The sequence below is a fragment of the Equus asinus genome, chromosome 14, assembly GCF_041296235.1.
Source record: "Equus asinus isolate D_3611 breed Donkey chromosome 14, EquAss-T2T_v2, whole genome shotgun sequence".
Taxonomy (NCBI): domain Eukaryota; kingdom Metazoa; phylum Chordata; class Mammalia; order Perissodactyla; family Equidae; genus Equus; species Equus asinus.
Genome location: NC_091803.1, coordinates 26,663,004 through 26,689,098, shown reverse-complemented (window position 1 = coordinate 26,689,098; position 26,095 = coordinate 26,663,004). Strand labels below are relative to the sequence as shown.

The following is a 26,095-nucleotide window of genomic DNA, read 5'->3' as shown; positions in this document are numbered from 1 at the left end:
ACCCGATCATTTACTGGGACTTATTTTAGGTAGGCTCTGTCCTGGAAAACATTGAAAGTATTCTGAGTTAAATCTCAGAAAAACCTTTCTGGTCGGTGCTGTGTCTATATCGTGGCCATTTTGCAGATGGGGACGCTGAGGCAAAGGCGGCTTAAGTAACTGGAAAGTGCGGAGCAGGATTTGAACCCAGGCGGTCTGACGCCAGAGCCCCCTGCCCTCCGCCTGTCCACAGGATTTGTCAAACTACCCCAATAAACGAATTCTCCAGGGAATTGAATTAAAATGCAGATTCTCAGGCCCCCTTCGTGAGGTTTAGATGTAATAAACCCAGGAATCTAAACTCTTGTGGTTTTTTTTTTTTTAAGCCAAAATCTATATTTCTTATAATCAGGAGACACTGGGGACCAGCAAACTCGGTGTCCCCTGCCAGGATTCACACATTGGCCCAGGCCAGCTCTAATCCTGCTTGAGTCCTGGTCTCTGCCCTTCCCCAGCCCTCAGCGAGCTGTGTTTCCCTGCAGCTCCTCCCCTCTGGTGGCCTTTCAGGAGCCGGGCTGTTTGCTGGGACATCAGTGTCTTTATTAAAATCCTAAAGTGCAGTGGGGAAACTGAGGCTCAGGTGTATATTTGGCCAGGGTGTCCCGCAGTCAGGGGATTTCAGAGTTTTGCAAAGGCCGTTTGAATTCAGTTACGCGACCCGTGACTTCAGATGAGGATGCTGAGGTGTGGAATGGGAGATGACTGGCCCCGGCCATTTGTGCACTCACGAGCCCTTGGGTGCGGTTCCGGGCGCTGGTGTTGCCCTCAAGGGGCTCTCCCTCTGCAGGGAGCTCTGAGTGGGGAAGAACCACAAGTGGGCGTGATCAGCTCTCCATGGGGCAGCAGGACAGCCTTCATGGAGGGGGCACCTCTGAGCCAGCCTTGGAAGGGGAGTAGAGGAGCTCAGCAGGTGGAGAATGGGAGGGAAAGGCATGCTGAGCACCCAGAACAGCATGGCTAAAGACTGGGAGGTGTGAAAGGGCACTGCTTGTGGCACTTAGGGAGCAGGGAGAAGCTGGAGATGGGTGGAAAGGTGGGCCTGGCTGCACTGTGGAAGGCCTTGAATGCCATGCTGAGGCGCATGGGCCAGTGTATTTTACCATTTCGTGAGCTGTAAGAATCACAGTGCAGATTCCTGGGCCCCACCCTGGACCTCTGGAGCAGGGAGGCAAAACACTGGTGAGTTGGCTTGATTACAACACACCCAGTTACCAGCAGGTCTGGGATGACCTGAGAAGTTCCAGATTCCAGGCAGTGACTCAGCAGTTGGTGGGTTTTGTACGTGGCAATGATTGCAGAAAGCCCAGGCACGGTGGGGGGCTGCCCTCAAGGCATTCGGTTTCCTGATGCTCAGATTTAGAAAAGGAGCTGGCATGACGTGTCAGAGAAGTGAGAAGAAAGAACCTTTCCTGGACCCCACCCTCCTATCCCCCGCCCTCAGGATGGAGGAGAGAGTTGGGATCTCATGGCCCACTGCCCTCAGCGGCCCTTGGTGGCGCCTAGGAGGGGGCAGGGACAGGAGCCCCCCGGGGCTTTGCTTCCTCACGTTTGTAAAACTGGGCTGTCTTGAGGGTCAGTGACATCACGTTTTATAAGATACCTAACATAATTCCACGCCATGTCTGTCCACGTTAAATGCTCGTGCCTGCTGTTACCCGTCGAGAAGTAGACTAGAGGCTCAGAGCGTGGACTCTGGAGCCGGGCGGCCAGGCTCAGAGGCTGGCTTTGCTGCTTTCCGTGTGACTGACTTCTCCCCACCTCGTCTCCCTCGGCGAAACTGCAGCGACTGCCATATACCATTGTAGTGCTGGTGGGACGAATGGGTGGAGGTCAGGCACACAGCACAGTGCCTGTAGGGTGAGCACTGTGTTTGCTACATACGTAAATGAGCCCCATTGGATGGGATTTAGTCTCCCCGTTTTGCAGGCGTGGAAACTGAGACCCAGAGACGGGTGCAGTGGTCTTGCCTAAGGTCCCACATGTAGGTGTGACAGAGGGAGGGGGTTGCTGCTGCTTTCCTTCCCAGCCTTTGTTCTTCCCACTGTGCCAGTCTGCTCGGTGACCAGCAGGGACATCTTTCCAAGCACTGCTCATGGCAGGCACTGTGGAGACAGGCCTGGTCACGTTTGGCCAGACTTCACTTGGCTAGGCTAAAAGAGAGGCCTGCAGCTTGCCTGGACGTTGTACAAACTTGCCCTTGCAAGAGTGTGGATCGGAGAATGCCAGCGGAGGCTGGAGGGCCCTGCAGGGCCGGGGAGCCAGCATCAGATGGGCCGGATCTCTGCGCATCCTCAGATGGGCTGTATTCGCCATGCTCTGCTGTGTGACTTCCAGCAAGTCATTCTCCCTCTCTGAGCCTGAGGAGGAGAGAAGGGCACAGGCTTGGAGACGGGGGCCCCAGGTTCAAATCTGAGCTTGTTGCTTCCTATCTGTGTGATCTGTAGGAAATTGCTTAACTCTCTGAGCCTCAGGTTGCTTGTCGGTAAAATGGGTATTTGGCAGGGGGAGATGTGCATGAGGTAGTTCTCACCGGGCTCCTTGCCTGCACCTCAGTGATTGCTCTTTCTCTCCCCGTTGAGGACGGTCACTTCCCCACATCCAGCCCCTGGCTTCCTCATTCATTTCTCCCTCAGATATTTATTTAGTACCTGTGTGCCAAGTGCCAGCATGGAGCAGGAGCAGAGGCCTCGCTCTCCTGGACTTTAAACTCTGGTCGAGAAGACAGGCAGACACAAGCAGACAGATAGACACAGAGCCGCACCCCTATTTCTAGTTCTGAAATCCACAAGCTCTGGAGACCGGAAGTGTCTTGAGTCCCTGGGAAGCCAGAGGGGCCAGGAGCCAGCGGCAGGCTCTTTGGGGTCTCTGTCCTGTGGGCATGGGTGCTCCGTGCCTGCCGCTCTGGCCCCGGGGGGGGGGGGCTGGTTCTGTCGGGGCGTCTTCTCCAAGACGACCTTTCCATATCTGAGCCCTGAAGCCGGCCTGGCCCAGGATGTCACCCAGGGGACGGGAGCTGCAGTGTCCTGTCAGGGGTGATGGAGCCGGGGGAAGGGTGGAGGGTGAGGGTGGAGTCGGGGAGCCTCTCTGGGGGGCCTTTGCAAAGAGAGGGGCGCAGGCTGGCAGGGTGGGCCGGCTGGAGGGAGGCGCAGGGTGCACGCAGCGGGCCTGGCCCACCCCACCGCCCTGCCCACCCTGCTCTGCGGCACCGTTGTGTCTAAACGCGATCTTCGCCTTCCAAGAAGCCACGCTGCCTCGCAGGTTTCAGCCCCGGCTCCGACTGACTCATTCTCACTCGGGACCCAGGGGCTCTGCACCTCCTCCAAGGGGTTCCAGAATCCGGGGTCTGCACCCCAGCGGGCCTGGGTGCTGTGACTTGGTGCTGGGACCCAGCTGAGCCCTCCTTCCCCCTGCAGGGGAGAGGGTGCAGGGGGCCCTGGTGAGGGCGAGGTGCCGGGCCGGGTGGTGGGACGGGGCTCCCGCGGGCAGGTGCAGCGCCGAGCCGCCCCCCGCGGAGCAGCACGTCTCGAGTGCCCGCGCCGAGCGCCCGGCTCGTCCTCAGCGAGCGTGCCCGGGGCCGGGGGCGCGGGGTGAACGGCAGGGCGGTGGGCGTCGTGGAGCTGGTGGTCTGCGGGGAAGTGCCTCCGGGGAGGTGGCGGAGTGAACGCTGCAGGAAGAAGGCCTGCGGGTTCCCGGAGGGCAGGCCCTGAGCCCCTCCCGAAAGGACGGGATTGGGAGGAGCTGAGCAGGGGCAGGAGCGGAGGTCAGCGGGGCACGGGAGCCCGAGGCCCGCACTGCTCCAGGCGACTGCACCATGACCCCGCGGGACGGGAACTGCCGGCCGGTGTTGGACGGAGGGAGAAACAGGCACAGAAGATTCTGCCTTTTCCGAGGAGGAAACGGAACTCCTCCGGAGGGGCGACGCCAGCTCTCTGGGCCGGCAGCCCGCTCAGCCCGCGGAGCCGCAGCCTCCTGACAGTTTTCCTCGAGCGGCCGAGCGCAGTCCTTCTAGAAGCCGGGTTCCTAGAGCTGGACAGCTCTAACCCGGAGAAAGTCTCCCCTGAGACTTAGCCAAAGGAGCTTTCCAGGAGCTTTCCCTGTCTGGCACTGGTTCTGCCCCTTGGAGGTAGTAACCATCTCCCTCCAACCCCACCCCAATAGTTCTCTTACTCAGACTATAAACCATAGTTCTTTCAGTCGTTGGTCCTGCCTCAGGGAATTGTAAAGACTTCAGTCTGGCTTTGGACATGATCCAGTTGGTCAGAGTCCCACATAAAACCCATTGCCTCCTCCAAAACCTGCCCAGTCAGAGAGGAGGGAGACTGTCACCTCCTTGGGTTCAGAGCCAATATCTCTATTGATGCAACCTGCAGTTGTACTTTGTAGTGGCCACCACTTAGGGCTCATATCGGACTCGTCAGTTAAAACCTCCAGCTTCCTCTTCTGCATGAGCTGCTGTCAGTCAGAGTTTCTTCCATTCGGAGATTCCTAGTTTGAGTCTAACAATTGTTCTCAGTCTGTCTTGTGTTCTAATAAATCCACTTCAAGTTATACTTTTTTCTTCGAGTACTGCTTTGGCTTTATTTCACAGATCTTGTTACACAATGTCATTCACTGCTAAAATAGTTTATGATTTCCCTTTTGATTAAAAGTGTTATATGCTTTAAAAATTTTTTAAGATGGATATAGTTTTTAGAGTGATCTTTTTATTATCAATTTCTAAGTTGATTGCATATGGTCAATATTTGTGGCTTCTATGCTATCAGCAATGGAGAATTTGTTGAGATCTTGGTAGGCTTTTCTGGTCAATTAATCTGTATGTTCCTCTTGTAGTTGAAAGGATGTATATTTTCTGTTGGGTGTAAAGTTCTAGAAATATATCTATTAGGTCAAGCTTGCTAGTTATCTCCTCCTATTCTCTGTGTTCTGTGTGTTTTCTCTGCCTGGTTTATCTCCTGCTGTGATCGAGGATCCGCTCATCTCTCCTGGGCCTTCTCTTCATTCCTTGCTTTGTCTCTGAGGCTGTGCTGTTGGGTGCGTGTGGACAGGACAGAGGAACAGAAGGGTTCATGATTTTTATACCTTCTTGGTGAGCTGCCCCTTTTATCCCTACAAAACAGCCACCTTTCTCTCTCTTAATACTTTCATGTCTTGAATTCTGTCTTATTTGGTATTAATATTGTTATATTAATATACCTATTAGTTTTCTTTTAATTTTTCTTGGCTAATTTTCCAATTCTTTCTTTTCTTCAACCTATACTTGGTAGGAGTTTTCTTTGACCCAGTCTGGTAGCCAGATGAGTTAAAAAGGAACCACAAAACTTGCATGTCAGTCTCAGCTCTGCAGGCCACTTGCTTGGTAATCTTGAGCGTTCATTTTGGGCCTCGATTTTCCCATCCATAAAATGGGTACATGACTCGCTTTCCCCTTTTCTGTTTTTTTTTTGTGTATGTGCGAAAATAACAACGATAGTGAATGTGGAAGGCATTGCAAACATCCCTGTACGTATATTAGTCATTGGGTGTAAATACTGGCTGGCATTGCAGGCAGCGAGAGTGGCATATGCAAAGGCCCAGGGTTGGGAAAGCACCCATGATGAGGCAGCGGATGACTGGAGTTGGGTTGCCTCTTCTGTTCACAGTGGGACGTGAGTGAGACAGAGTCCCTGGCCTGGAGGAACTTCCAGGATGGAAAAGGAGAGAAAGGACAGGCGCGGCCCACTGGGCCCCGAGAACGGAAAGGCTGTAGGGACAGGGGGACAGGCGGGGCTGTGAGGTGGGCTGGGCAAGGAGCAGGGTTCAACGGGAATCTCCTGAGGGGGCAGCGAGAGTCGGCGCAGACAGCCCGAGCCCAGTTCGGGAGGGGGCGGTGTGCGCGTTCCGCGTCAGGTGGGCGGGGCTGGGGGAGCGCAGGTTTGCAGGACTGCTCTTGGCCCCGCCCTCCCCGTGAGGGGGGAGGCGGAGGGGCTCGTGGGAGGTTTGGGATGCCCGCTGACACGTGATGCTGCTCGGCCGCACGGGAGCGGGCCACGGGGTGCCTCCAGCCCCGCGCCTTCTCATCACCATGACAACCGCGCCCCATCCCGGGAGGAGGGAGCGCTGGAGCCCGCAGCCTTTCCCCTTGGGGCGCCGCTGCTTGGGGAGGGGCGGGCCTCGCCCGTAGCTCCCTTCCTCTTCTGGGTGTCTCGTCGCGTCTCAGGTCACCCACCCACCCACGGGGACACCAGCCAAAGAAGGACCACAAATGTAGGGTGCAGCTTTTAAAAGCTGAACTATCTTCCAACATTTAAAAATCAGGGTAGCAGGCCTAAAAATCTGGATTTCTAGCTGCTTTTGAAAAATCAAAAGACCTAGCAACGCCTAGGCCTTCATTTTCATGTGGCAAAACGTGACCGAGGCAGAGTGGCGGCCGCAGGGCCGGGCGGTGCTCCCACTTGTAGGCTCTGGTTGAGGGCGGGCAGGCGCCTGAGCGCTCCTGGGTCCTGGTGCTTCCTCGGGGAGGTGGCGGGGCCTGAGCTGCCCCAGAGGCAGGGAGTGTCCTGTTGCTGGAGGCAGGCAGGCAGAGGGTGGGTGGCCCCGTAAAGGTCCAGGGGACCTGAAGTGTCCTCCTAGTGGGCGAAGGGTCTTGGGGTCCTCCCAGCCCTGCGGGTTGCTGGTTCTGAGATCTTTGCTGACACCCCGGGTGCAGACTGTGCGCCGCCCTCCTCCTGCCCTCTCATCTGTCTTTTTCTTCTTTTCCTGTTTATTGCAACGTCCGCTGAGGAGTGCACAGCTCCACGTGTTCACAGAGGGAACACAGGCCTGCGGGACCTGGTCGAGAAACGGGCGTGGCGGCCGCAGAAGGTTCCCTGTGCCCCCACAGCGCGCTGTGCTGACTTCTAACCCCGGGACCGCGGGTCTCCTTTGAACTTTGTAGAAATGGGATCGGTACTGCCCTTCTGGCCCAGCTCGTTGGCTCAGCTTGTCCTGCGGGACCGGTCAGTGCTGCCCTGGCAGCCTTCATGGACTCAGGCGTCAGAGCTCGAGAGGAGCTTTTCCCACCTGCTCTGTCAACGCTGGCCAGTCTCTTCCACCCAGCTGTGGTCTCTGCCCCCTCGCAGCCACCCCTGAGGCAAGTGGCCCTGCCCTGATGTCACAGATGAGGAGACTGAGGCCCTGAGAGGACCCCAGCTTGCCAGGGTCTCCCCGCCAGTCAGGGTGGGGCCTGTGCAGTCAGGCCCAGAGTTATGCTTCCCCGTCTTAGATGCTCTGGGCTCCCTGCCCACCTGAGTGACCCCACACGTCTCTGTGTCGCTGACTGTGTCAGAAATGATGTGGGATGAGGCAACAGGAAGAACTGGAGGGAGAGCACCTCCCCGACGCCTGTGTGCAGACGGAAGGTGAACAGGGAGCTCTTATCTGTGCTGACATGTTGTGGGCTTCGGGTTCACCCTGAGGGCAAAGTCCTGGTCACTGTGGAGACAAGTTCACTGCCCAGGCTGGGGAGACAGCGATGGACGCCAAGTTCTGGCTCAGTCACTTACTGCCTCGTCACCGTGGGTGATTTCTGGACCCCTCTAAGCCTCAGTTTCCCCCTCTGTGCAGGGGGCGTGTTTGACCACATTTTCCACACAGGGCTTGCCAGGAGGAACAAACAGAGATATATAAAAGGAGCAGGTTTCTGGCAGCTTCCTCCATGTCAGGCTGTATTGCAGATTCCAGAGCCAGAAAGTCCAGCTTCAAATCCTGGTTCTACCGCTTACTAGCTGTGCATCCTTAGGCAGGTTCCTGAACCTCTCTAAGCCTCAGTTTTCCCATGTTGCCAATGGGGATGATAATAACTGCACTTTCCATGTTCCTTAGGTTGCTGTCGGGGTTAAATGAGGTGGTGAGGGTCAAGTACAAAGCAGAGTCTGGTACATTTGAGACTGAGGCTAGTCCATTTTGGGGGAGAGTGGAACCCATGGGCAAAAGGGTCCAGAGCATGGTCTCTCAAGGCTGGAGGAACTGGGGACATGCAGGGGCAATCATGGTGACCTCAGGAAGGAGGCCCTCAGGGAGCCAGTGCCTGTCACTAAGACAGCCGAAATCTAATCAGCATCCTGGGCCAGACGTCGTGCATCTGCTGCTCTGGGCAGAGAGTAATGATCATGGTAATGCCCCAATTACCCGCTCTCCGGGGCTCAGCTCCCCCAGGGTGACCCAGTTCACTGCCCACATTAGGTTATTTACGGGGACGCTGAGCCAGAATTGGTCAGTGTTTATCTGACAGAGAGAGGTGGAAAATTCCCGGTTCTACCCCTGCCTCCGTCAGGGGTGGCTGACCAGGCCTCCCTGCACACAGCCACGGGGATGTTCATTCTTCCGTTCAGCGAGCATCCAGGGCCCACCCACTGTGTGCCAGGCACTGTGGTAGGCTCTGGGGCCACAGCCGTGAGCAGGATGGACACAGCCTCCGGCCTCATGGGGCTGGCATTCAGGTGGGGCATTTGGACAATGAACAGGACCCGTGCGTGTGGAATGTGCTGTGAGGAGTAGGTGCTGTGCAGAGAAATAAAGACGAGAAGGGCTTGCAGAGTGACGAAGGCTCCTGAGCAGGTAGCATCTGGATGCACGTCCCTCAGGCTCAGCCTCCTCCCTGGGCTTCCAGTACCTTCTGTCAATGGGCAGGTCATCCGGGTGCCTCCCCAGGGACCCCATTGGCCACTTGGACTCAGTGTGTCTACTTTGCCATAGAGTGGTCATTGGCACAAGATGCCAGCCTATCCCCTTCCAGGGGGCCCAGCTGTGTCCCGTGAAGGACTCCAGTCCTCTCCTGTGCCTCTCGGATGAGGCCTTGTCTTACTCTGCACGACCCCCCTGAGCTTCACCCACAGCTGGTGACCCTCCAGTCTGTCTGTAGCCTGAAGTCCCTTCTGAGCTCCAGACCGCTATGACATCCTGCCTCCTAGAGGCTGGCCCCCTGCTCCACTCACTGGTCTGTGTCCTTGGCTCGTCCCCAGCGGGCCAGTTCTCTGCCTCTGTGCCCCACCGCCCCAGCCCAAGGCCACCTCTCCCGCTCGGCCAGCTCCCCACCAGGTTCTGCCCCGTCCGCCTGCAAACAGGCCTGCCCCCTTCTCCAGCTCCAGCCGTGCCCTCTGCTGCCCACCACACTCCACTTGCCTCCCAAGCCCACCACCTCCCGCACCCGGCCCAGGGGGCTGTCCGGAAAGTGGCTCCTCCCCTGTGTGCTAGCCCTCGGTGACTCCCAGCCGCCCTGGGGACCGTAGGGTCGGTTGGAGCGCTCACCATGGGCTCGTGGGGAGGGGAAGGGAGGGCATGCCTCACCCTCTCTGCTCATCTGGTGCCTGCACCCCTCTGAGAGCCTTCCCCGTCTGTGAAGTGGGCTCACAGCTGCGCTCGCCCCGCGGGCGGACCTGAAGCATCTAGAGCAGCGCATGGTGCTGAGTGGGTGTGAGCGGAGAAGACCCTGAGAGCTGCGGGCTCTGGGCACAGGACCCAGGTGCCCTGCCTTCTGTGGGACGCGCCCGCCCTCCCCACACCCCTCCCCGCCTGGAGGGTTCTTGTTCCTCCAGGGGCCTACAGTCAGGGCTCTGTGTGTGCTCCTTCCCGCCCCTCCTCTCTGGCTGCCGCCCCTCCAGGCTGCTTCCTCCGCGGCCCCCTCCCTCTTGGTAAATGGCAGCTCCATCCTCTCAGTAGCTCAGGCCGAAGCCCAGAGGCCTTCTTGGCCCCCGACTAGTCCTCTTTTTCTCTCACTGCCTCCCAGAGTCCATTGTCAGAGCTGGAACCCAGCCGGTTGCTACGCTCCTTCTCCGTGGCCCTGCCGAGCCCACACCCGTTGCCCCGACCGTCCTGGAGCCTCCTCACCTGTCCCTGCTCTGACCTTGGCCCCACAGCCCATGGGGATCCTTGGAGAAGTCTCATTATGTCGCTTCTGAGCCCTAAGCCCTCCAGCAACTTCCCTTCTCGCTCAAATATTTGTTAAAGGAAAGAAGGAAGAAAGGAATGAGTGACTGGCCTTTTTTGCATCTGTAGTAGCTGGCGCATAGTAGGTACTCAGAAAACAGCCATACCAAGAACACAGGAGGGCATGAAGGAGGGCTGAGCGCACAGTAGGCACACAGGGAGCCTGGCGGGCCCCGTTGGCTAAGGTGGCTGGGTCTTGCTCCTGGTGGTAGCAAACCCAGCCTGCCGCCACCCCACTCCCCTCGCTGGGCCGGGCCGGGCTGGGGCAGGCAGGCAGCGCCCAGGCCATTTTGGGGCTCTGGCCTGGCCCGCCTCGCCATTCTGGGTGGGGCTGCTGACGTGGCTGCCGGTTCTGGGAACCCCGGCCAGTCGGCAGTTCTGGGAAGCTGCTGGCCAAGGGGGAAGTGTCCCTGGTCCCCTGCCAGACCGGCCCGGCTGTCTGGAGGAAGCTCCAGGCCGTAAGATTGTGGAGTTTCAGGGGTCAGCTGCTCCCAAGCGAGGCCACCGCAGCCTCTGCTGTGGCGGCTTCCTCTCCACTCACCCCTTGTCCAGGACTGGCTGCATCCTGTCTGCCGTCCAGTCCCCCACCCTTCAGGGCGGTTTGCAGCTGAGAGAGGGCAGAGGAGCACGGGCCTATGCCCTGCCCACCCGCCGGCTCGGGAGAGCCCTGCTTCCTCCCTTCCAGACCACCCACCGCTGGCTTCTGATGCTTCAGGACGTGCCCCGCTCCTCCCCTCAAACTGAAAGAGTGAGTTCCCACTTCCCGGGTGCACTTCCCACTCCCGGGGCTTCTCCTCTCTCACCGACTCCGCCGCTTCCTAACTCTGCGACCTTGGACTTGCCCTCTCTAGACCTTAATTTTCCTCTTTGGCCAATAACACCCCGTCCCGGGGCGGCAGGGCCTGCGTTTCAAGAGCCAGCAACACACAGTGGTTCTGCACGTGGATTCTGGAGTGACACTGCCGGGGCCCAGACCCCAGCTCTGCGACCACGAGCGAGTGCTCTGACCCCTCTATGCCTCCGTCTCCCCATCTGTGAAGTGGGGTTTGAACGGCACCCACCTCGTAGAGTTGCTGTGAGGACAGAGTTGATTCCGTATTGAGAGCACTTAGAACAGGGCCAGGCACGTGATCAGCTCTACATAGGTATAGCAGTGATTATGGGCAAAGGCTTGGTACACACTCCCCATTTGAAAATAGATGATTGGATCCGTCATTGTTGAATTTTAGCCAGTCACTCATTTGACAGACATTCATCAAGCGCATGCTGTGTGTGTGTCTGGCGCTGTTTCGGCACCAGGGGCATGAAGCTCTGCCCTCGTGGCATCCTTATAGGGGGGAGGAAAAGACAAACAATACATATATAGACAAAGAAACAGTTTAGCTGTTCCAGGTTCTCTTTCACACCCAGGCTTCATGAACTAGCTGCAGAGTGACAGTGGCTATTTCATGTCTTGCCAACACAGAACACTTCTTTGGTGAACCATTTATGTCCTTTGCCTATTTTTCTTAAAGAGAGTTTGTCTTATTGATTTGTAAGCCCTCTTTGTATATGAAAGCCATTAACCCACTGTGATGTAGATTGCTACCTTTTTCTAGTCTTTTGCTTGCTTTCTATTTTTTTATGGCATGATTTGATCTGGGGAAGTTGAAAACATTTTTGCAGTCAATTCTTTCTATCTTTGCCATCTACATCCTGAAATAATGTAAACATTCATACATGTAACCTCAGTGACACGATTAGACATGGTGATAAGCACATGACAGAAATAAACAGGTGCTGTGATAAGAATGCGCAGGGAGCCCTCACTAGCTGGTGTTTCTGGGTGTGAACGCTGCGAGGGGGAAAGGGGCCGGGGGAGCCAGCACTCAGAGGCCACTGGGACCCAAGGCTCGTCGGGGGGCAGCGCTGGACAAGTGGCAGAGGCCAGATCATCAGGGGGCTTGTGTTTTGGGGTTTTTTTTTTTTTGCATTTTCTTAAACTTTTAAGATAATTGTAGACTGACATGCAGTTGTAAGAAGTAATACAGAAAGATCCCTGTACCCTCAGTTTCCCACAAGGGTAACTTCCTATGAAACTATAGTACATTTCACAACCAGGACATTGACGTTGATACAGTCCGCTGACCCTGTTCACACTGCCTCTGTGGCACTTGGACTCGTTTGTGCGGGGGGTGAGTTGGGTGCGTGGGTGTGCGTCTGCACATTTTCAGGTCTGTGCAGTTTTATCACGTGCACAGGCTGTGTCTCCCCCACCACAGTCTGTCCTCACAGGGATCCTGGTGTTGGCCTTTTATAGGCACTCTTCCCTCCCTCCCTCCCTTCCCGCCCCCTGCACCCCCCTCCCCCCCTCCCCCCCTCATTGCATAACTCAAGTCACAAGTCACACAGCAGCGCGTGCCCTCTGGGGTCGGCTGTTTTATTCGGGGGCTTAGATTTCTTTCTGAGTCAGAGATGCTCCTCCTGGGTGGGCCGTGAACCCCAGGCCTCTCTGGCCCCGCCATGAAGATGCCCTTCAGGAGCCAGAGGCCAGTGAAGCGCGAGTAGGCAGTTCGAGGGCGGCGTTCTCATGTTCAGGTGACGTAGGAGGAAGAAGAGCGGCTGTCGCCGGCCCCCGGGCCCCCTCGTCCTGTCCTTCTCTCAGCCCCAGACGGGGCTTTTGAAAATCCTGCCACAGCTCTGTTCAGAGACCTTCAAAAACTGCTTGTTGCCTGGAGAAGGGGCCTTTGACCTGGAGTCCTTCCTTGGGCTTCGGGGGATCTGTGAACCCTAAAACGGAATGCAGAATTAAATGTGTGCACTTTTCCAGAAAGAGCGTTTGGAATTTGCATCACGTGTTCAGACGGGTCAGGGACCTCCAAAATAGGAAGGGGTCTGGCTTCTAGACACACAGAGTGGTTCAGAGTCGAGGCCCTGGAGCCCACCCGCCCCCGTTCTCATCCCGGGACTGTCACCACTCTGCAGCCTTCAGGCAAGTGACTTGACTTTTCTGTGTCTTGGTTTCCTCATCTGAAAATAGGGAAAGTAATAGTACCTTCTTTGTAGGGCTGTTTTGAGTATTGAACGAATTAATATGTAAACTGTTTAGAGGAAACTTGGCATGTGGTCAATATTGTATGTTTGTTAAGTGAATGGTGAGGCTGCAGGATCTAGGAGGGCAGAGCCTGTTAGGCAAAGATCTTCTAGGCTTTCTGGGATTTTGGGGTCCTCTCTGTGTCAGTTATCATCTTCTTGACAAGCTTCAAATCAGCAGTATTTCTTCCAAAGTGATGCACAGGTGTGGTTGCGCACTGTCACCTCCCTTTTCGTAGCTCTTGTATCTTTGTTAATATGACTTTAGCTGACTTTTTTTTAAGCTGCTCTTCACCTCTGGCTCATGGGGAGTTTGTAAACAATAAAAAAAGCCCCAGGCTTTTTCTGCTGCTCAGTCAGGCTTTCCGGTCCTGTGCTTGGACAACTGATGTTTGAAATTGACAAGCAGGATGGCCAGCTCTTCCTGGCTCGTTTCATTTCATCTTGTTGGGTCCAGTTTGTGGGTCCAGGAGGAGAAGTTGAAGGAATTGATCTTTTGGAATGTACCTTGGGCTCCGAAGCCGACAGACCTGGATTCTCCTCCAGCTCTGCCCTCTCGCTGGGCAGGTGATTTGGTCTCTGCCCGCAGTAGGAGGACTCCCGCTTGCAAGTCTCAGGCCGATTCAGTAAGGTAATGGCTCCTCATGCACTTAGCAAAGTCTCGAGCCCAACGTGAGTGCTTGACAAGCAGGATGTGTTACATAAACCCTTGGCTCGAAATAAGGAAGCTGTTTTCAATAGTCAGGTTCTGCTCAACCATGACCTCGGGGTGAGAGCCCCGTCTGTGGAGGGGTACAAGCAGAAACTGGACAGCCGCATGTCAGACCTGTGGGGCGTCCCTGTCCCATTGGCAGCTGAGCTGGGCAGGCGGCACCTGAGCCCTTCCCAACTCCAGCACGTCAGGAACCCCCTGACTGAGGGTGCAAACTGGAAATTACGTCCTCTCGCCATCTGCCTGACCCCGGCCGCCTGGTAGTAGCTCTCTTTCCTTCCTCTGCTCATCCATGCCTTGTCCTCCATTCCCGGTGCATCTGTGCAGCAGATCCCTCTGAGAGGCAGCACGGGCACAGCCCTGTGAAGCCAGCTAGTGGGTGTGCGTGTGCACATGCGCATGTCGATGTGCCCTCCGAAAGAGATCAAAGACAACATCCCTGACTGCCACAGATGAGATGTTTTAGTCGACCCCGAGGGGTTGCTTGACTCCCCTACCTCCCTTTCGAGGGATTTACCACGATAGCCTGTCTGCTGTGTGACCTTGGACACGCATCTTGGCGTCTCTGTTTCTCTTTCTTCAAAATTGGGGCTAAAGTGACACCTTTGCAGTCTCTGAGCCCAGGATGCTGCAGACATGTGTGATCTGGCAAGAGGGAAAGTTACTGGGGCTTTGCCGAAGAAACCGGCGTCGTGGACCCACAACCCCACTCCCACCTGTCCTTCCTTGATCTTCATTGGACTCTCAGCCAGGAAGGTGACCTGGGGCTTCAAGTGGATGCTGAGTCTCCTCCTAGGGAGGGCTTTCCAGCCCATGCTGAGCCCGTTAGGGGCCCACATCATGTCCAAAATGACCGTATGCGACAGACGCACTGAGCCCATGCGATGTGCCAGGCCTCGTCGCAGGTACGCGGAACTTGGCCCTGAACAGGATGCACCTGGCTCTCGGCCCGACAGGCAGCTGACGGCCCTGCCCCGGCCCTCTCCCCGTGGCGCTCCTTGAAGAGGACAGGCCGGTGCCTTTAGAGACCGCCCCTCAGTTTAGGTTTGCCTGACATTCGTAGGTGATTTGTGCCTCTGGGGCAGGAACACAGAGAAGTGATGTGGTCTCAGGGCACTGTTTCTAGAAAGTTCGTGACCTTGTTTTGTCCCATTCCTGGCGATGTTAACTTTGACCACTTGCTTAAAGGGGGTGTCTGCCAGGTTTCTGTATTATAAAGTTAATTAGAAAATATTTTGACTCATTAATTAAATAATTAGTACGAGTTTTGTGGGGACACAGGCTGCTGTGGCGGAATAGAGCTCCCTCCCCCCCCGCTTATAGATCTTTTTCACTGCAGACACCTGGACCCCTGTTTTAAGTGCGAGGGTTACAATCGGTTACTATAAGATTTATTGTGATGCTCCAGCGGTGCCTGTTTTGGCCAGTGGGCACCTGTTCAGCCTGGCTCCTGTGGCTTTTTTTGACCTGTGCCCCTCCTTCTTGAATCACTCGCCTACTTTCTGGCACAAGAAGAATTCAGGCTTGTTCCCTGCTCCTGGAGTGAGTCACTTCCCCCAAGAGCCCTGGCTCCTTTCGGTGCAGAGTATTTAGAAGCCAAGACCTGGGCGCCGGGTCCGCGTGATAATCAGATGCAGCGCACGGCCCTGGACTGGATCCTGGACTTATAAGGGCATCGTTGAGGCCATCGGCAAGATGAAAGGAGGGTCTGTGGGTTCCAAGGCCGTGGTGCATCACTGTTAGTTTCCTGATTTTGATGGTCGTATTATGGTTATGGAGGAGAATGTTCTTGTTTTTCTGAAACATACACTGGCGTGTTGAGGGGAAACTTATTCGTTATGAATAAATTAGAGAGAGACAGACAGACTGAGAGAGAGGGAATGTGAATGAAAAGGACAGCGAGAGGACAGTGTGGAGGTGGGAGTGAGTTCGGGGTGTTTGGAGAGCTGCAGGAAGTGAAGACGGCCAGGTGGTGGCGCCTCCATGCACAGGTGCGGGGCCAGGTGGAGAGGGAGATGAGCCCGGCTGGGTGGGGCCTTCACGTGGGGCGAAGTCACTGGAGAGCTTCCAGCAGGGCCGCAGCCTTCCAGCGTGGCCCTTACCGTGCCGCACACCCGGGGCAGGTGCGTTTAGGTACACGCCTCTCGCCCTCTGCGGCACACCTGGTGGGTCCATCGTGGGGTCATTTCCGCATTGCAGGCAAAGGAACCAGAGTCTGGAAGGGAGAGGAGCTGTCTTGACAGCACACGGATGCTCAGTAGCAGGAGGAGGCTGATGCCACTTTTCCAAACGTGACCCCAAAGCAGACACCCAGGCAGGACTGGGGCGCCGCTCAGCCTTGCCGGGAGTGTGCCTCGGGACACTGCTTTCTAGAGGCCATGGGCCTCATGCGCCGGGAGTGTTGGAGGAAGTGCACACCCCCCGCCCCTGGGGGATCCTGCTTCTGAGCATCTTCCTTCAGGATAACAACTGGTGGCCTTCCTTGAGCTGTCCCTGTGTTCAGGTCGCTGTTTGAGGACTCCACATGTGTTAGCTCATTCAATCCTCATGACGCCCCACTGAGATGGGGCTGTTAGCCCTGCTTTACACATTGGGAAACTGAGGCACAGAGGGTTAAGCAGCTTGCTCAGCATTCACAAGGAGTAAATGACAGAGCAGGTGATTAAAGTTAAGGGAACAATCAGAGAAATGTATAGGATGATTCTCCAAGGACAGGCATGGAGACCACGCTGTGTATGAGAACAAAGTAATGAAAGTGATAAATCACGGCTAAAATCCAACGGCCGGCACACAATGGAGGGCGACTCATTTGATGCTTTGGATCTAAATTCAGTGGCATGGAATGATATTAATTGTATAATAAGTTTAAAGTTTAAGTTTTAGTATGGAGAGGGTGCTGCTTTGGTAAATAAAATTCTTCTATCTCCTTATTTTCATGGAAACAAACCTGGAAGAATAGACACCAATGTGTGAGTGGCCTTGAGATCTGGGGGATGTGAACTGTCGTTCTTCCTGGCTGGCTGCACCTCCTGATTTCGTCCCTCGGCCCTGAGTCACGGGCCGCCATGCACGCAGTAGAGGCGGCGCACGTTCCCTTTGCATAAACTGCAGAATGGCACCGGTGCTCTATGGGATTAGAAGTCAGGGTGGCGGAGTCGTGACCCAGGGGACATAATGCCATGTGACAAGCAAGCACAGAACCTCAGGGGCACACAGCAGGAGGCACTTACTCAGCTCGAGCCTGGGGGCCAGTGTACCTGGGCTTGGCTGGTCCTGTTGGGCTTGCTCATGCATCTGAGGGCAGCCTCAGGTGGGCTACACATCTTGGGCCTGCTGATCTTGCAGAAGCTCACTCACGTGACAGGGTGGGGTGGCGGGCAGCTGCCTGGTGCCGAATGAGACTGCTGGGACTGTTGCATGTCACCGTCCTCCAGCAGGTGGGCCCGAGCGTGTTCTCCAGGCAGTGGTCATGCAGAGGTGGCCTCTGCATGCATCAGTTTTGCTGATGTTCTGCTGATCGAAGCTAGTCATGTGGTTGAGCCCAGAGACGAAGGGGGGAGCAGAGAGTATGCCCTGCCCAGAGTGGTGGGGGGGGTCACTGCACGGTTACATGGTTATCAGAGGAGTGAAGAATCGGGTCCATTCACGTGGTAGGTCTAACACATTCCACAGCGTCATTTTCAGTGGCTGCCTGCTACTTCATTGCATGAGTATACCACCATTTATTTAACTGGCTCTTGAAGGCTGGACAGTTAGATTAGCATTTCCAAACCATTGTAAATTCAAGGAATTGTAAATCCTTTGTGGGATTAATTGGGGTTTAAAATACACACACAAAAATGAAAGTTGGGTATGGAAAGAAATTTGGTAAGCGTTGGGTTAAATGAAGAAAATAAATTTCTTTACTGCAGGACTTACCAGAACCTTTACACACAAATGTGCCTTATGAACTTCCAGAAGTCTGAGGGGTGCTCAGACTTAGCAGGCCATGGGACAGGTGTTCTATGGCTCTGCTCTTGGCTTTATGCATTCAGGCTGTGTTTCGTGGTTATAAACAGCTCTGGGGAGCGTGGAGGGCGCGCCTCTGGCCGGGGAGGAGCTGTGTCTGGAGGAGGTGGGCCCTGAAGGCTGCAGGGTGCTGGGCGTGGTAGGCACCCCGAGTCCACTCACCGGCTCACTTTCTCTCCTCAGGTGCCGTAGGGTCTCCCAATGGGGTGCCTTTGCCCCGGGCTCACGCTCCCTGTGAGCTGCCTGATCCTGGTGTGGGCGGCAGGCTCTGGTAAGTCACCCCTCTCATTCCTGCAGTCATTCAGCAAACGCTTATTGATCGTTTCTGCCCTGGGCTCCTGGGATAGTCAGTGAACAAAATGGAAGTCCCTGGCCTTGAGGAGATGACACTGTAGTGGGAGGGGATAGCCAGTGGCAAATGGTCCTAATTATGGGTAAATTCTAGAGACTGTTAGAAGGCGATGGGAGAGGACACCATAGGACAGAGTAGGGAGGGTGGGGAGGCTCGGTGGAGTGGGAGGACTGCAGTTTCGAACACGCTCTCGGGGAAGTCCTCATTGAGTGACAGTTGAGCAAAGGCTCGAGGAAGTGGGGAGCCGCACAGCTCTCTGGGGGAGGAGGCCCTCAGTGGGGGCCCTGGGCAAGAGGCTGCCTGGAGCATGGGGGGATGGCGGGGGCCCGGCGTGGAGGCAGGGAGCAGGAGGAGGAGGGAGACAAAGTCAGCGAAGCAACAGGGCGGCCACGTTACCTTGGTGGTGGTCCTTGCGGGTTTGAGCAGAGGATCCGCCTGGTGGTAAGCGCAAGGGTGGAAGCTGGGAGACCAGGGCTGAGGTGCCACCGTGAGCCAGGTGGCTTGGAGAGGCAGAGATGAGAGGACTGGCTTCCGGATCCATCTGAAAGGTAGACTTGAAAACACTGGAACTGAGGTGGGAGAGAGATGTCGAGGGGGACTCCGAGATTTCTGACCTGAGCCACCGGCAAGGATGCGGCGTCATTTCTGAGACGCAAAGGAGCCTGTGTTTTGGGGGCCAGGGAATCAGGAGTTAGTTGTGGACATGAGGTGAGTTTAAGATATTTATTAAATATCTAAGACTCTTCTTGGTATAGTGGGCCCTTTATCCAGGAACAGATGCAAATGGATGTCGGCGGTGATGGTGACCGGCCGTGCTGAGGGCCCGGGTGGTCCAGAGCTAACGTGGCTCTCAGACAATTTGGCAAACCCAGTGTCCACCCTGGCGGGTTCCAGTCCCGGCTCTGCCACAACAGCTGGAAGAAGGACCCCAGCCTCTCATCCAGCCCTTCAGTGCTGCCCCCACAGGAAGCCCGAGGACAGGGGCACCTGGGTGACAAGACCATGGGGATGAGCCTCCTGAGCGCAGAGCAGGATGGGGAATAGGAGCGGGCAAGTGAAGAGCATGCCTTGCCCACCGCACCTCGCGGGGCGGACCCCGGGGGCTGGGGGGAGCATGCCTTAGACTGCCACACATTTTCCCTTCCATTTGGCCACGGGCAGGTTAAAATGAGTTTGCCTCTGATGAACGTGCCTTTAGTCCGTCCCTGCTGATGGACCCTGCACCCCAGGCTACTTCTTCAGCTTCGGGAATCACTCTATTGCTGGCTGGGAAGCTCCAGGAGCCACAGTCGTTGCTGCAGCTCTATGAGGGCTGGCACACGCCTGGGCCTGGGACTGTGGTTTCCTGGTTTTGCGGTGGGCCCCTTGGTCCTGTCTGAGCTGGTCTCCGACTTGCCCTGGGGGCACATGGCCCTCTTGCTTGTCGGGTTCCGGCTGCTCAGAGTGTTCCTGTGTCTCCCCAGGGAGCGTTAAGGTCCTGCATCTCACCGCCTGCTTCTCCGACTACATCAGCGCCTCCACCTGTGAGTGGAAGATGGACCGTCCCACCAACTGCAGTGCCCAGCTCCGTCTGTCCTACCAGCTGAACGACGAGTTCTCTGAGTAAGCCTGTGCAGAGCTGGGCATCTGGGGAAGCTGCCCCGAGGCTTGGCCCTGGAGTTCGCCTGGCTGGGCGGCCCCGGAGGGCATGATGCTGCAGCAGTCACTGCAGCTCCCTGGGCTCCGTGTCGGGGGCGAGGTGCCCGAGGGCGCTGCATGTGTGAGAGACAGCGAGCATGTCACACTGCTCCGAGCACACTGTCCCCAAGGCGTGTGGCATGTGGGTAGGTAGAATTCTGTACTAGACCGGCAGTTCTCAGACTTTTTGGTCTCAGGACTCTTTGGCATACTTAAAGTTAGTGTGGACCCCAAAAGCTTTTGTCTGGGTAGCTTCTATCAATATTTACCCTCTTAGAAATTAAAACAGAAATTTTAAGTAATGTCTTAGTATTATGAAAATAGTTTGACCTGGTGGCCCCCTAGACCACACATTGAGAGCTGTCAGACTAGACCATTGTTTGGGGGTACAGGCTTAGCAGTGGAGCTCACTGTGATGGTCGGTGGACCATGGAACATGGGTTACTTTGTTCCAGGTGGTTCCCTGGGATAATCCGTGATACGCAAGGTACTGTTACAGGTGGTGATCCTGGGCACAAATCCAGGGACACAAGGGAACACAGTCACAGGGGCATCCTGGGGTGCACAGCACACCAGAGCATAGGGTGCACTGACACAGGTGGTATTCCGGGATGCAGTAGGGTGGATGGCCTGTGCTTCTGTGTGTGCTACGTTGGCCCAGACCAGAGATCCACAAACTGTGGCCCTTGGACCACATTCGGCCCACTGCCTGCTTTTGTAAATAAAGTTTTATTGGCACACAGCCGTGCCCATTCGTTTATGTATTGTCTATGGTTGGCTGCTTTCGTGCTACATCAGAAGAGTTATGTAGTTATGTAGTATAGCCCTCAAAACCCAAAACATGTACTATCTGTCCCTTCACAGAAGACGTTTGCCAGCCCTGGCCTAGCGCATGAGACGTGGGGTTGACTGTTTCTGGTGGCGCATTAGGATGATGCTGTGCTGCACAGGGCGTGTGCCTATAGGCAGCAGGCAGGTCGTGCCACAGTTTGCTGTCCACTGGGATAGGCTGTGCTACCCAGAGGCATGCTGGGACACACACGTACATCGTCACCAACTCTTGAATGCGTCAGCTTCTTCCCTTTCACTGGCTTTCGGGGACCAGCCAAGTCCTGGGACCGTGGCTGCAGCCAGGGGCGTGTCCAAGGCCATGGTGGGTGTGGAAGGGGCTGTGGCCAGCAGGGAAGTCCTAGTCCGCTGTCCCCAGCACACCCTGGACACTGCTCCCAAGCCTCCAGATCTGATCCTCTAAGGCAGAGTGACCTGGAAGATGGAAGAGCATGTGGTTCCTTGAGGTGGGTCCCAGGGACACCCGTGGGTCACCTGACCGGCCTAACGCAGCACCCGTGTCTACAGCAACCTCACGTGTGTCCCCGAGAACAGAGAAGATGAAGTGTGCATGTGCCGTATGCTGATGGACAACATCGTCAGTGAGGACGTCTATGAGCTGGACCTGTGGGCTGGGAACCAGCTGCTGTGGAACAGCTCCTTCAAGCCCAGCCGGCACGGTGAGCAGGGCGGGCAGGGCCTGTGTGCCCACAGCCAGCTGGCTCTGGGACGGGGGGCGGGCTCCATTCAGGGTCGGGGGCTCCAAGCAGCCTTCTGCCTTTTCCCAAACCTGATGGGGTTCTTGCTCCCTTCTGGGGCTCAGTCCACCTGTCTTTGAAATGGGTCCGTGCTCAGCAGTGTATCAGGCCCCCTTCAGTTCAGATATTTCAGCCCCCTGAATTTAAGTGCCCAGCCTGGGATGTCGAGATGAGCGTGTTCGATGGAAGGCATGCTGCTGCAGATCCAAAACTGAGCTGGGAACTCTCTTCTGCCCTCTGTCAACTGGTCAGCTGCTGCATCTTCAGACAGTCTGGACCATGGAAGGCTGACCTTATCCTGGTACCCAGAGCCCCACAGGAATTCCCCATGAACTTGCTGAAGTTGAGTGACAAGAGTTTAAAACACTGTTTATTGCTGTGTGACCTTGAACAAGTCACAGTACTTCTCTGAGCCTCAGTTTCCAGAAGAGTTACTATTCTCATTTTGCAAGTGAATAAAGTGTAGTACAGAGAACGCAAGTAACCCACCTAAGGTCACACAGCTCCTAAGCAGCAGATGCAGTGTTCTCACAGAGCTCACAGTCTTTGCCACTCCATCAGCAGTTCCTGAAGGGCCTGCTCATCCCGCTGGTGGTCAGTGGGTTATCTAAAGCAACCCATGAATGAACCTGTGAATTAAAATAATTTCTACATGTGTATGTTGACTTAATGTGCATTATATCCCTGTGTCCTATGGATATGATTGCCTAAAAAGAGACAAAGTTGCTGGAATTCAACTTGGCACTTTAGCGGTTACTCACCACCTTCCTCCAGGGAACGCAAAATACAGAAGCCAAAGGAACCCGAACTCTGGCTGCTTCTCCTTTGGCCTCACACTTGAGGCCCTATCTCTGTGCTATGTCGTTATTTACTAGGGGCTTTTCTTTATTTAGATTCATTAGAATCAGTATGGTGATTGTAACTCTCTTGTTCTGCTCTGAATCTCTGTGGCACCCATAAATGTACTACGGAGCTCTTGTTGACTGTCTCAGGGGCCTGGGGTCTGCGGGCCTGGTGGGCCTCCTCCAGCAGCCCGGACGAGCCCCTCACCAGGCACCACTTCTCTGCAGTGAAACCCAGGGCCCCGCAAAACCTCACGGTTCATGCCATCTCCCACACGTGGCTGCTGACGTGGAGCAACCCGTACCCTTTGAAGAATCACCTGTGGTCTGAGCTTACCTACCTGGTCAACATCTCCAAGGAGGACGACCCCACGGACGTGAGTGGGCGCTGCATGGGGTTTCCCCAGCCTTGCCTGGGACTCGGCTGAGCAGAGGTTCAGCCCTGGGCCAGACAGCAAACCTAGGGTCCTAGAGCCCCTATCCCGGCTCTGTGCGGGGCCACTGCCTCCCCACCCTCCGCCCTGAGTCCCAGTGTGCAGAGAAGGGAAGCTATTTCCGGGCCCTGCCCCTCATCTGAAAGGAAGGCTGGACCCCTCTGTGTTTCCCTGAGACTTGAGGTGGTACCTTGATCACCCCCTTAAGTTGCCAAGTCCCAGAGTGAGACAGTCCCTCCAGGTGGGCTCCCCCCCACCCTGCCTGGCCAGGAGAGGTGTCTCAGCTGAGCTGGTGAGTTTACTAACCCTGAGTGATTTTTAACAGAGAGAAGGGGCTGCAGGCTCAGAGCCTGCCCCAGGAAACAAATTCAACCATAATGTAATGTCCTTGCTTGGTTCTTGGTTCTCGTTGCATTTACTTTTTTTTTCCCTGCTGAGGCAGATTGTCCCTGAGCTAACGTCTGTGCCAGTCTTCCTCTATTTTCTATGTGGGACACCACCACAGCATGGCTGAGTAATGTAGGTCCGTGCCTGGGATCTGAACCTGCAAACCGAGGCCGCCGACACGGAACGCACGAAACTTTAACCACTAGGCCGTGGGGCCAGTCCTCTCAGTGTATTTACTTTCATGTGATGCTCGAGGCCCCTACTACTTGCTTTCCAATCATTGACGCTGATTTCCAGTCAGTGCAGTGGGCTCCTTGTTAAATGAACATATCAATGTATTAAAAGGGAGCGCTGATTGACAGCAAGCTCTCATGTACCCCGTAGCAGGGCCGTCTACTGTGGGTGGCTTGGTCCCCTCTGTTTTAGTCACAGATGGGGATGGAGGTCATTTCCTGCCACCCATGTTCTCCCCTCAGACTTTCCCATTGGGGGGACCTCAGAAAACCATGGTTCCCGTGTCCCACAGAGCTGGGTTCCAGTATCTGCCCTGCCACTTACCCGCTGTGTGGCCTTGAGCATGTCACTTAACCTCCCTGTGCCTCACTTTCCTCTGCTGTAACACGGGGATAATGAGTAGCTACCCCACAGGGCTATTGAGGGCACACAATGTGTGACACCGACACGCTCCACTGCCTGGCACAGAGGACGTCGTGAATGTCCTTTCTCCTGAAGGCCACAAGCCTTGGAAACCCTGTCTGCCTCGCCCTGGTGCCCTGGGCTGTAGCTCACTCGCTCCTCAGAATTGTTGAGGGCCTGCTCTGAGCTGTGCTGGGTGCTGGTGCCAGGCTGCCTGGCCTCGACCGCCGGGGAGCAGGCCCAGACGTGTCAGCCTCTGCTGCTGCCTGCGCCCCTCTTGGCTTCCCAGGGAGCTGGTGGGTGTTGATTTATATCTCTCGGGGGTGGTTCCCTGGGCCCTGGGCTGGGACGTGGGGTTCGGGGTGGGAATGGGGCGGCCAGGCTGGCACAGCGGCACCTTGGGGCGGTGGGGCGAGCGGGGTTGCTCAGATGCCCAGGAAGAGAGGCAGGTTCCACTCTGTCAGTGAATCTCCCTCGCGCACGGCTGTGCAAGGCCGCGTTCAGGGGCTCGGCTGCAGGGAAGAGAAGGGCACGACCTGTAGGGGCCAGAAAAGTGGCGAGTGTTTGCTTGTCATGGCTGGATCCAGGTTGCAGGGATCTCTCCATCTCTTGGCCCTGCTTTATTCTCTGTCGGCTTCATTTTGAGGCAGGCTATTCCCTCATGTAGTGGCCGATATGCCCACTGGCCGCTCCAGGCCTCCATCCCAAAGCCACGGAGGGAAACGTTTTCTTTCCGGGTATTCCCAGTAGGAGCCCTGGGGCCGATGCTCAGTTGCCTGGCTTGGATCAGGAGCCCATCTCTGAACCTGTCGCAGGCTGTGGGCAGCAGAGAGGGTCCTGGCACAGTGCTCTGATTGGCACCTCCAGAGCAGCAGGTGGGATCAGCTCCAACCCAAACCAGACGGGCTGAGAATGTGTTGGTGGGGGGGGTCCCCAAAGGGGCCTCTGGGGAAGAGGAAACAGACGGCTGGCCGGAGCGCAGCTGGGTTTAGGACCTGGCTCTGGACTCCAGCCAGCGGAGAGAATTGGTCGGTGTGCCCTGGCTAGGGCTCAGTGGTTGTGTGGGTGCTCAGGCCTGGCCCAGGCCTCAGAATTCCAGGCCCAGCTTCTCTTGTTGGTGAGGCAGAGGCCACTGAGACCCCCTCCCTCATCTCTCCCTTCTCAAAGACGGAGCTGGGCCTAAATTGCCCTCGTTAGTCATTGGCCAGAGCTGGTCACGTGCTCCTGTCTGACCAATCACAGGCTAAGGAATGGGGTGGCCATGATTGGTTTAGACCAAGGAGGATTAATCCTGGAGCTGGAGACAGAGGCTTACCTGCCCTGAGCTTTGAGTACCTGACCCCAGTGGCGCAGGTGCTGGGCGGTGTCTGGCCGTGTTTGCTCTAGTGTTGCAGACATCAGCTGTGGCTCAGACTGGGTGAGATCAATTCCAAAAAAAGGTATTAGAAACTTGCTGTGGGATCTAGGGGATGGAGCTACTCATTGTCCTGGATGATTTTCAGACAAGGTTCTGTAATGGAGGTGGAGTTTTGGCCTGGGCATTGAAGGATGTATAGGAGTTTTCTAGAGAGGGAAGGGTAGGCCAGGCAGAGGGAACTAGATAAGCAAAGCCTTGGGGGTATGAAAATTCCTGGCATATCTGAGGATTATGGGGATGTGGGAGTGTGTGCAGTAACAAAGCAGAAAATGAGACCATCAGGCGAGAAGTTCAGGGTCATGAATGCTGTGCTCATGGTTATAACAGTTACCATTTCTGGTGTGCCTCCTGTGTACCAGGCACAGCATGTGTTATCACCAGTGGTTGTGAAAGCCCTGCGGGTGGAAAGGTGTTCATCTCTCCATTTTGGTGATGAGGAAGCTGAGGGTTGGAGGGGAGGAATGGCTCGCCCAGGGTCCCAAAGCTGGAAATGCCAGAGCTGGGATCTGAACACAGGATCTGAACTCCAGAGCCTGTGCTGTTTCCCCCCCCCGGACACCTGGCCTTTCTGTTAAAAAACAAACAAACCGCAAGTAGTTCCTGGCAAACTCTGACTCTGCTTTTTCTTAGTAAAACATTTCCCAATCCCCTACTCCACTCCAGGATGTATGACTCGTTGGCGACCCAGATCCAGCCGTTGCTTCCTGCTTACTCACATCTGGAAAGAAAGGAAGACAGGAAGGGCGAGCGTGCCCTCCCGCAGTGCCCACCCCAGCCTCAGCCCCGTGGGAAGCTCCAGCTGCCCCCCAGCTTCTCCAGCAACCTGTTGGGACTTCGCTTCCTCATTGTACAAAACTTCCCCTCCGCTCACTTGACACCAGACCGTTTCCCCAAACAAGCATCTGACCCACAGCAGAAGCAGAGCTGACAGGAGCTGGGAAGGGTCTGCAGGGGTCCGAGGAGGAGAGAGGGCTGCAAAGGAACCGGCTCT

The 26,095-nt window shown here is 55.8% G+C and overlaps 1 protein-coding gene across 7 annotated transcripts in view; it reads left to right on the top strand.

Moving 5' to 3' along the window:
• IL4R (interleukin 4 receptor) overlaps window positions 1-26,095 on the top strand; it is a 38,079-nt gene that overhangs the window by 1,218 nt on the left and 10,766 nt on the right. For 3 of the 7 annotated variants that reach the window (XM_070484653.1, XM_014837998.3, XM_014837999.3), the window contains exons 2-5: window positions 17,957-18,044; window positions 19,589-19,727; window positions 21,159-21,310; window positions 22,459-22,607. In XM_070484653.1, coding sequence (XP_070340754.1) covers window positions 17,975-18,044; window positions 19,589-19,727; window positions 21,159-21,310; window positions 22,459-22,607 — 510 coding nt within the window. In that variant the 5' untranslated portion in view covers window positions 17,957-17,974. Of the gene's footprint in view, window positions 1-10,360; window positions 10,730-12,352; window positions 12,953-17,956; window positions 18,045-19,588; window positions 19,949-21,158; window positions 21,311-22,458; window positions 22,608-25,767; window positions 25,952-26,095 lie in introns of those variants that run through there. The other 4 variants (XM_070484654.1, XM_014837997.3, XM_014837996.3 and 1 more) reach the window with 4 other exon arrangements.